The 11,809-nt window shown below is 39.9% G+C and overlaps 1 protein-coding gene across 1 annotated transcript in view; it reads right to left on the reverse strand.

Moving 5' to 3' along the window:
• LOC147242672 (gamma-aminobutyric acid receptor subunit rho-1-like) overlaps nt 1-10,001 on the reverse strand; it is a 33,948-nt gene extending 23,947 nt beyond the window's left edge. The window contains exon 1 of the mRNA XM_086189246.1: nt 9,797-10,001. Within this exon, the coding sequence (XP_086045372.1) occupies nt 9,797-9,900 (104 nt within the window). The 5' untranslated portion in view covers nt 9,901-10,001. The remainder of the gene's footprint in view (nt 1-9,796) is intronic.
• Nucleotides 10,002-11,809: the final 1,808 nt, after the last annotated feature.

An 11,809-nucleotide genomic window follows, 5' to 3' on the forward strand; every position in this document is an offset into this window, starting at 1 on the left:
CAGTAACGCGTAGTAATGGCGGTAACGGCGTTGTAACGATAAGGAAAGTAATTAGTTAGATTACCCATTACTGACAAAAGTAACGCTGTTACAAACGGCGTTAATTTTAACGCCAATATTCCCAGTAATCAGTGCACAAACTGTGGCAAACAGTGCTCAGAGGCAGTCATTAGATAACTAATTATTTATTGGTGTGTTCTGGGCGTGACATCACTTGAAGCAATCCAAGTGCCTTGTGGCATTCCCTTTATAACCCAGGGTGCGCCAGGACTTGTCATGTCACTTTTATGTTTTAGTAAAGGAGCAATAGAAATCCAACGAAGCCATCAGAGGTGAAGCAGGGTTGGGAGGAGGTGGTGACCAATGTTTCCACGTTGGCGGGTATCAACTGAACTGAATTGCATTGCTGTGCATCTGCTTATTTGATTGAGGTGCCTTTTAAATAACACCTCATACATCAGTTCCTTTTCCTAATTGAAGGGCGAGGGCGCTTTGTGTTGAAATGTCATAGCTTGAAACTAGAAATGAAGCTTACGCTTGACTGGGTGTCAGCTTGCCCCATTTTTATAGATCGCTCAAATAGGGCCCTAAAACGTCTACAATGAGATCCTGAGCATTCAATATTTTCATCCTACACCATTTATCTTGGTATTGTTGAATCTCCAAAGTGTGTGTTTGCTCCTTGTTCTGTTGAAATTACAACCTGACATCACCCGACTCATCAGTGGTGTCTGCTCATGACTCCCTACCCAATGCTTCAGCAGGTACTGTAAACCCTACCTTTGCCCTCTTGGTTTTCAACAGCTATTCCTCTCTTCAGTCACTTCATCAGAACACGGAGATGTGGCTGCATGCCGCTGTCATCATTGTCTAATACTGTAATCAGTAAATCAGGCTCCTTGCTGTGTAGGTTGCTTTGAATCATTAAATGTATTGTGAGGGTTTGACTCACACGCATCAAATTTGGTAGATGTAACATATGAACATCTACAAAAAAGTCATCCCATTCCAGGGGTTGTACTTTAACTTTTAACTTTGACATACTCACACTTATTTATCTAACAAAGCCAGAGAGGTTGTTGATGACACTTTGTTTCCATGGTGAAGTGGTTACATAATTCTCACAAAATTGTATGATTGCCTGAATAACCCATTTATTTTGTGCAAGCATTGCAACATGCGCTGAATTCCACAATACTGTGCTCTGATATAGTCTTCTTTTATTCTCTCTGTCTGTGATTGTTCCGGGAACAGCTGATACCTGTTGGGATCACAGATTTTTCAGTGAAAAATGAAGATTTGAAATCACTTTGGTCTGTCTTTCAGCCTGTGAAGGCGTCCATTACCGTGACACGGAGGACACCCAGGTGCCTCATGACCATGCTTCAGCCACTTCCTTCAAGTTCCAACCAAGCTGGCAGACTTTGGACTGGCATTGCATCATTTCTGTAGATGTGAATCTAGTGGTACTCTTTTGGAGGATATTCAGTTATCACACATGCTCTAAAAACAAATGTCAAGCCAAGTCAGTTTTAATTGTATAGTGCCAAATAACAGCAAAAGTTGTCTCATGACATTTTACAGGTAGAGCGTGTTGAATTTTCACCCAACAATTCTCTATGAGCAAGCACATCTTGCAACAGTGGTGTCAAAAATACCTGCCTTTTAACTGTCAAGAATGTCAAGCAGACCCAGGCTGAATGGGAACGGACATCTACTTTGACTTGTTGGAGGAAATAGAGCAGGAGAACAGGGGCAGAGACAGAGACAAATAGAGAGAGACAGAGACAAAGAAAAAGAAAGAGGGACAGAGACGAGGAGAGAGAGAAAAGGCAGGCAGAGAGAATGACAGACAGAGGGACATGTGAGCAACACAGAGGGAGACAGACAAGTGGAGAGAAAGACAAAGGAACGGAGGGCACACAAAGAAACAGTAACAACAGTGGGAATAACAGTAGACGAGCTACCAATCATGACATCTACCGGTTACTTAAGAAATCAATTTCAGTCTGATATGAGCATTTATGTGCAAGCAGATACAATACAAACACAATACTGATGTTAATATTAGTACAGTAAAGAGAATACTAATGTGAATACTACTGGTACTAATTCTGATACTGATGCTGAGGGTGGAAGGTTCAGCCTCTAAGGTCTGTAGCCTCCTCCTGCAGCAGAATCAGTCAGGGATCTTGGCAGTGGGAAAGCACAAAATCTGCAGGGAAGAAGTCAAGTTAACCTTCAGGCTCCGCACATCCTAGATCCAGGGTGCTGCTGGAGGAGGCGACAGACCTGCACAGGCTCAAGCAGCCACCCGTAGCACCACCTGCTCACGTTCCTGTCTGTCCATCAGTCTCTTCCCTTTCTCTCCCTCTTGATCTCTTTTCCTCTCTTTCCTTCTGTATATCTGTCTTCCTCCATTATCTGTCTTTGTCTCTGCCCTGCTCTCCTGCTCTCTTTCCCCCCAACTGGTCAAAGCAGAAGGCCGTCTCCACTGATCCTGGATCTGCTTGGCATTCCTGCCTGTAAAAAGAAAGGTTTTCGTCACCACTGTTGCCTGATGTGCTTGCTCATGAAGAATTGTTGGGTGTAAATTCATTGAAGGGGCGTGGCGCTTGACCTTGTAAAGTGTCATGAGAGAACTTTCGTTGTGGTTTGGCACTTTACAAATAAAACTGACTTGACTTGACTTGACTTAGTAATAAGTATGAGTATAGGAGGAAAAGGGGACAGAGAGGAGGAGAGAGAAGCTCAGTGTATAGAGAGTGGAGACCAGTAAAAATGACCCCTGTTCCCCAAGAGGAACAGCCGATGGCTATCAGCGCGCTCAGCCAGCCGGAAACTGAGCAGGGTGTGGAGCAGGTTGTTATTACCCAAGAACCTGGAGGACAAGCCTCCAGTACAAGTCCCATACAACATAGGTTAAAATACTTATAATATTTTAATTATTAATATGTTATATATTTCATTCTCTCCCCTTTTTGAATTGTATATGCACCTTTTTGAAGGAAAGTTTCCTTTACGTTCATAATCTTTGAGTTTTTCATTCCTGACTCAATCATATCTCTATTTGGGTCCACCGAGCTCCACCGCACCACAGTCAAGAAACTTCAAGTGTAAATACAGCTGCACAATTGTCATTAAGTACATTTACACAGTCAAAAAACATTTACACCTACACAAATGGATACACACCGACACCCCTCATCTGCACAAAATAGTGAGAGATACATTTTGTGGCAGCCTGAAGTTAAAGTTTGAAAATCAGGGGTCGGATTAATGGGAAATAGTACAGGAAAAAGTTTACTTTTTGGTAAAGAATCATCAGTAAATAGTCATTATCCATTGCCCCCAGGAAAAAAAAAACAAGAAAATAGGAGCTCAGCATCATATGAAGTTTTTCTTTTTCCCTATGATAGATCACTTTTTGATTTCATGTAATATTGGTATTGCACACATTTTTTCCTCTTCCATTGACCCCAGACCCAGACAAAATAGATCCCATTCTCTCCTCTTGGTGTGCATTACAGAGCTAGATATCTGCGGACTGCTAGTTAGCTCAGCACAATCAGTGATAGTGTATGAGAAGTGTTTGCGTACCGCCATCAAAGTGCCCAAATGCAGACAATGAGGATGCAAATATGGAGAACTTGAGGCTTTTAATCATCAAAAATAAACAACAAAAACAGCAGGTGAGGAAAAAAGACTGACTCACGAAACTGCAGTACAAACTCATCTAACCATCCAAAATCCAGGCCAGGGAGAGCTGTTAGATAAGCGGCACAAGGAAAATGGCTGTGACTGACAAAGACTAACTAAATGACAGGACACAAATACAATAAAAAAAAGGTGAAAAAAGACAAAGATAGCAAATATAAAGCAAATGGAGACACCATGGCAACAGGAACTGACGTAACTTACCAAAAATAAAGCACAAGCATGAAAGGACAAGAAATTCAAACTAGGGCTGAACGACTAATTGATTTTAATTTACACATTGTGATTAACTAAGCACAATTAACCCAAGGCCATTGGATATATGCCCACCGAAAACAATTCACAAAGCATGCCAAGTGTGCGGGAATCAGAAGAAGAAGAAGGTGATGATGAAGAAGAAGCTACATCAAGGATATCCGAACGACCTCGCTTAATGACCTGATAAAGTCAGCAATCTGTTTCTCTGTGTCATTTTTGATAAACTACCTCAAATCTGCCCTGCTATGTGCAACAAGCAGCAAAGACACAGAGCTTTAGGGCTCTGCTACCTGGCTGCAGCGGACAGGGAGAAAGCAGACGTGACTCTGCCAAACAATGTTCAAAATTAGACAAGTAAACTGCATAAAACAGTACATTAAGCATATCAGCTGTGGCAACTACGCAGGAGGTGTTCTGGTACACAGTTGAGTGACATTCCCCCACTTGTAGGGAGTGTTTGGAGCCCAACGTATGCGTAGATGCATATGGTAAACAGAGCAGCTATTCCACAGGCAGATCAAAATCCTTCAGTCTCTTAATCATTTCATCGTAAGAAAAATCACGTTTTCATGATTTATGTTGTTCATGAAATGATCCTATACTGTAATGCACAAACTTTTATGCTCTTTTTCTTAGGACTAAAGCTGTGCTGGCATCAACCCAGGTGGCAAGAGTCAGGTCCTCCTTGTCCCAGAAACAGCTGTCCACATTGATGAAAGACCCACTTGGATCCACAACCCAAACTGCAGCCTGTTCTCAAGAGGGGAAATCAACAGCAAAACACCAACACACACGTATACTCCAACCTCAGATGCCCCAGAGTGACTGAGTGGTGCATGTGATTCGACAAACAAGGACTCCTGTAATTCAGTGACTGAGCCTTGCTGTGATCGTTCCAATCCCCACATGGTTGGAAGCTAAATGGACAGCATACTGCACACTCTCTACACCTAAAAGGCAGGATGGGATGGACTCATACTTACCTCACAGTATTAATTTTAACCACATATTGTGAGGGAAAATAATTACTATTACAATTTCAAGATAAATGCTTGGGTGTGTGTGCTTAACTGCACTTACTGAAAGAGGGTGGACATTTGGCTCAAAATTATAATAAAAAGGAAAAAAAACCTTATTCTAACTTTCATCTCTAAAAGCAATAATAATCAAAAAAATACAATAAAATCAAACAGCAGAAAGCAAAACTGATTTCATAATTTGAAAAAACAAACAAACACTATCAAAGTCTCAAAAACGCCAAATGACTTCCAAGTGTTCCTCAGTTACCGTGTTGCGTGAGGTGATTTGACAGCTTCCATACAGTAGCTTCTCTCTGCAGCATCTCAGCATGCATATTTACTGGGACTCATTATTTGAACCCATGTAGAATCCAGTCCATCTGGATGTAAACATATTGAGGAGTAAATTCAAGTTCAGCGAGGCAAGAACTTTTTTCCCAAACCAACAAACATGATTTACAGTAAAAAAAAAAAAAGGGGGACAAGATAAATAGTCAGAGCTCCACTCTGAGTGAGGGCATAATTTTCTCAAATTAAACTCATAAATACCTCTATAAATCTGGTTTCAAGTGAGGGGTCAGCAGTCCTCCAGTTGAAGATCAGACACTTTATTTCTTGCATTATGGTGATTTGTTGTTTTTTTTTACACCTGTTTGTGATTTTTATACATCAATTTCCAAGTCTTCTTTGCTACTCTCAATGAACTTAAATCTAATATGTAATTTTAACTGTCAAAACACTGCTCAGGAAGGGTTGGTTGTCTCATCTTTGGAATCTCTCTCTCTCTGTCTCACACACACGCACACGCACACACACACACACGCACACACACACACACACACACACACACACACACAAGAAAATACCATAAAATATCGTGGGGTGCTCAGATGTGACAAGTGCTTCAGGTCAGAGAGTCCAAAGTGGATGACAGTAAATACTCGTCTTGCTCCCACCAATAAGACTGACCCACTTGCTGTCTGCCATTCAAATCTACATTTTGACCGTCTCTTGACAGTAACATCCAAGTCTTCATAACTGTGTCAACATTGATTTGAAATGACAGACAATTTTCCTGTAAGCCTGATTAAATATTTCTCTGCTAAGTCTCAAAAATATGTTCATTTTGTTATTTTACCATGTCATTCCAGCATGTGAAAATGTAGATGTACACATTAGAGAAGGATTGAATCAAAGATATGGGACTACTTCCATCCTGTCTTTATTCATCCAATGAGGGATGGCATATTTTGACTTTAAATACTGGCTGATTGGGTGGCACCATGTCAAGCAGTTAAGACTGCAGATACTACAGATTGAAAGAAGTTCCTGACTGTGCCTTCTGTTAATTATAGAAATGAATAAAAACAGCAAACAGCGTGATTTTGGCTGTAGCATGTTAGCTACATAAGATTAGCTATGGCAAGCCTTGATTGCGCCTAGTGGTCTGTTTGATATTTTAATTTCTTTGTTTTGTACTGAAGTATGCCCTTCTCTTTTGCAAAAACTTGACTAATAACTGGGATTTCATCAAATTAATTTTGGTACGTTATTCATAGCAGCAATGCAATTCAATCCTCAATGTCACATTTTATATAATCCCGGTATAAATATTCTGAATGGAAAAGGATGTGCTGGATTCTTGTGCAGTAAAATCCAATCAAAGAATCACAACTCCAAATTTCCTTTCAACAGATGCGCAGTTTATTAGACAATTAACATTTGAATGCCCTGGAGGTTAAAAACTAAAATCTATAGATGCTCACATTTGTGCTTTACTAAAAATGACATGTAATTGCTGGTCTTCCTTCTGCCTGGGTAATCTTCCCCCAAGCCACAACAATAGCAATAATTCAGAAAGCACATTAACACACTCAGATTACAGATTACGTAATCAGAGTAAGTGGTTTTTCTAACCATGCATGTCATCTTTTGTTACTGTCTGAGTTTTGATTACAAATCATGTAGTAGTGCACTGAATTTGTGAGCCCTTCAGAAAAATGTATTTTCTCTGATATATGACTTACAACCCGATCCTATTTCCATCGAAGTACTCAAGCAAAGCAAAGAGACATCACTTTATAAATGACCAAAATGTAACATCGGCTAATTTGTGTGGCAATGGACATTTTTTTTCTGGGGTAACAGTTACATATGAATCTTCTCCATGAAAACAGGATCTTCACAGCAGTTAAGCGTTAAGACCTCTGTTGCAATATTTAATAGCTAGCAACGATAGCTAGGTTTCCATTGCCCTTTTTTGATGAACGTTTCAAAATATTGCATTGGAAATGTCAAAATCTGCAGAAAAGGTTTTTACACTCAGTTGAGATGTTTTTTGAGATAATTGTGCAAAAAAGATTTAATCTGCAAATTAAGAAACACATTTTTTGAGTTCTGATGTGGTGAACACCAAACTCACTGTTTCTACTGTTTCCCCCATAACGCGCAACACCACAGCATGTAATAAGAGCAACAGTAAAACGTGGACCAAGGAGCTGACCAAAATATGCCCCAGTCTCATGCACGAAAAAGTATGGATAATAATGTGCTTGGATGCCTGTTTTTTTTCATGTTATTTCTACTTCTTCCATTACAGTCATGTTGAGGTATATTGCTGATACCAAGATCTTCTGGCAACAGTGTGTTAGGTTCTCTGTCCCGATCACGTGATGGAAATGCACAGTTTACTCAAGGCCATGTAGACAGGCCAACCGGCTAATAAAAGAATGATATGTGAATAAATAAGACTGAAGGGGAACTTACTCGTTGGAATGAGACGTTTTTTGGCATTGTGGTTATCAAACACTACAGCACTTCCACTTGTGGACAGCCTGTTTGGAGCACCTGAACATTTCCAGGTGGCTGTGAAGAGCCATAGAGACCTACCATCTGTAATGAGTTTATTCAGCTTTATGTGCATTATTTATCTAGTTCCAAATTTGAATTTCCTCATTGGATCTTAGGAAATGACGTGCACACCCAGTCTTTTTCTTGTGGTGTTAAACCACACTTAAACAATGTCCAAGTGCTGGGTACTGCAAAGGTAACACACACACACACACACACACACACACACACAAAGACAAAGTCAATCACAATTTCAACAAATTATTTGTCCATAGTCTTACATTTAAAGTGTATTGTTTGTCAACATGTCAGTGTAATGGAATACATGTTAATTTTAGGTTTCGCTCACTTACTTTCTCTCTTTTTTTCATTTTTCATTGGATCTGAATAACTGGAAATATCCCCTTGTGGGAATAATAAAGATTTGTCTAATCATGTCATTAGTATAATTATCATTAACAAGCAGCATTAGTGTAAAAAAATTGTGGTTTACATGGGAGGGGAGGCCTTGGATGGAGTCAAAATCTGAATTATGTTTCCATCTGTCAAACATGGTTATGGTGTGGGCATGCTTTGCAGCCTGTAGCTCAGAGCAGCTGGCCAATATTGATATAAAGTCTGCTTTGGGAAATGAAGTGAAATGAAGAAATGTAATTGATTGTGGAAGGTCATGTAACACTCGACAAGTTACATGGATGTGACGCGGGCAGCTCATGCATTGAAACAACCAAAATCCACTGTTCTGACAGGAGAAATGGACTAAAAACCCTTCAAGCGAAAGTGTAGGGCTAATGGCAAATGTGTTATGTTGGCGCTATAGAGGATCCCTAGTTATTAAAGTACCTGGTTCAAATACTTTAGACACACAAGCATATTTAAGATTGGATCATTTTCCTTAGTAAGCAAAAACATATACTGTGTTTTGGTCTTAATTGATTAACTTATCTCCCTTAATCTCCGTTTAGGACTTGCATGAACATTCTTCAACTACATCTCTTATCCTGTAGCGTTGAAGCAGAGCTGGAGCCAATCCCAGCGTGGCGTGTGTTCTGTCTGTGGTTGTTCCTTGCCAAACATAAACATGTCCGAGGCTGAAATAAACAGTCTCTATTGCAATAGCTCAGTGTTGAGTACATCATCTCAACAGTTTGATCTTTTGTATGCACTGCAGTTTGCCACTAAGGATACATTGATCTGGATCAGTTTCTAATATTTTTCTCAAAATTATTGAGATAATTTTCCCCAATTTGTCTAATTTCACTTAGTTATGTGTTACAAAAGGTGTGATTCAAAATCCCACACGCAACCGTGATATAATTTCCATTATTAGAGAGAATATTAATTTTTACATGATCCTTTTCATTTCTTTTACAATGGTTTCGTTTTTGTGTTAGTATGATCTGTGGGTGTCCCATCTCCTCAGCAGCACAATACTTAATTTAAATGTTGTGTTTAAGCCCTTAACAAAGAATCCACTTTTCTGAAAATTTCATTTGTCTGTATTTCAATCTAAATTTCAATTTATTTAGCATTTTGTCTGTCATGAATTAATTTATAAAATAAAACAATATTAAATATAATTACTACATAGGATATTTCAAACTGTTCTATATGCAAATTTACTTTCATTTTTTGTTGTGAAGTTGTATACCCTCTGTCGCTATGGGGACATGTGCGAAATAATGAATTGTCAAAGTGATTCTGGTAACAAACTCTGAAAAAGAAAGCAAACTAGCATACAAACAAACAACAGTCTTTTTGGTAGTTTTATTTCTAATTTTACAAAAAAGACAAACAACCGAACAGAACACTGCCTCCACAGTGGTGAGCATTCTGTTAACTGCCACTGTGACGATCACCCTACATCAAGAAGAAGTTCATTTTAATAACTAGCGCTTGGGAGGGTTTTCACCCCTTCACACTTGAGCCAACTTTGATCACAGAGGACTGACCTTGTGTGCCTGTAAGGCTGCAGCATTGCTCCTCTCGCGAGCATCTCCCCGGACGCGCCGACCATCCAAACCAGCAAATTGAGCAACACAGCATCCATACGCATGGTGCCACAGTGGCCCGAGACACCCTGCCAAAAAGTCTCAAAAGTGCAGCCTAGCCAACTCCCTAAACTTTTTACGTGGCCACATTCCTCCCACGCTGAAACCACAGTGACTCTGCTTGAAACCACAATATTTAATCTGACAAAGGGGGTGGGGGGGGGGTGGGGGAGCAATTTCCCCCTCAAATCCTCCGTGTCAGATGGCTCGGATTTACTCTCAATGAAGGCAGCAACACACAACATGTATATTCACGTCATTCACTTCCACGTGCACAGGTGGAAGATGAAGGTCACGAATGCGCTGTTGAACCCAACTATTATATCTGTGTATACAAGGTTCAATGATCTCAAGTGGATTAAGAGGGGGTGGGGGTAAACATTCTTTCACAGTCCTTCATGGGCCTATCTAGACAATATGCAGATAAAATGTGGTTTTAATAATATGACTCGTTTTTAAAAAAAATTCATTTAGTGTTTTTAAAAAATAAAATCACATCATCCATAGGCTATCTATACAGGAGATTTGATAGGTATGTGAAATTATGTAACCACGTCTTAATCCGGGATGCTACTCTGTACAATGTAAACCTTGGTTGAGAAAGTCCTGGCATGTCACTGCAGTCTGACTGTACTCTCATTATCATGATTGTATTTTAGTCACACAACACAGTATTCACACACATGGACAAGTAGTGGAGCTTTGTTCTGTTTCATATATTTTTTCTTTATCTCCTGAGCCAACTGGTCAAAATGTATAGATATTTTTCACCATGCTAGTCACAAAAATTTACATTATCATTCTGTCACAAAATTACATCATTGCGAAAACACAAAATCAAACAACAACAACAAAAACCCATCCCACAACTGATAACAGTTTAGTGAAAAAAACAACCAATGTTGCCAATGACCATTTGACAGATTTCTTGCTCTTGCTGTTGGTTAAACACTGTTTTTCTACCACTAGCATTAGGTTGTTGAGTGGTCCTACACATGAATAATTCATCAATAGATCATGTTACATGGTACATTGTAGGCAACTGTACTGTGTTGAATTGTTTTGAATGAAAAGCAGTTGCATGAAATGCAGTAAAAATAAAAAAAAGAATATGACCCTGTGTATCTTAAAAACAGTAGCTGGTAACAAGCGGCGAAACGAGACTACAGTGTTTGCTGCCGACATTAAACAAAGCTAGTTGTTTTGATGTTGAAGTTGTATCCGTGGTGTAGTTGTTCATAGTGTTCATTTGTGTAGATCACTTCGCAAAAACAAGATGTCAGAGTTATAAAGTTGCTTGCCACAGAGATTATTTTCTGCAATAATCCATCCATCTATCCATCCATTTTCTTCTGTTTATTCCTGTTAAGGGTCGCGGGGGGGCTGGAGCCTATCCCAGCAGCTATGGGCGAGAGGCGGGGTACACCCTGGACAGGTTGCCAGTCCATCACAGGACCAACATATATAGACAAACAACCATTCACACTCACATTCACACCTACTGTCAGTTTAGAGTCTAGATTAACCTTGTCCCCTCTTGATGTCTTTGGACGGTGGGGAAAAGCCGGAGTACCCGGAGAGAACCCACGCAGGCACAGGGAGAACTTGCAAACTCCACACAGAGAGACCCCATGCCTGAGCCGGGATTCAAACCCGGAACCTTCTTGCTGTTAGGTAACCACTGCAGCACCGTGCCACCTGCAATAACCCAAATCTGAATTAAAAAAACAAAACAAAACATGAGGTTTTGGTCAGGGGAAATTCATGCCTTTCCTAACTTTTAGGTTTCCCTACAAAAATACATCGTCAGTCTGAAACGAGATGGACAGAATGATAGATAAAGCGCTCATAAAACACAAAAAATAACAACACCGATTGTCAACCGTTCACTTGTACAGGGTCACGGGGACCTGG

Source organism: Aulostomus chinensis, chromosome 20 (assembly GCF_037954235.1).
Source record: "Aulostomus chinensis isolate RoL2024-O1b breed Wild chromosome 20, RoL_Achi_v1.0, whole genome shotgun sequence".
Taxonomy (NCBI): domain Eukaryota; kingdom Metazoa; phylum Chordata; class Actinopteri; order Syngnathiformes; family Aulostomidae; genus Aulostomus; species Aulostomus chinensis.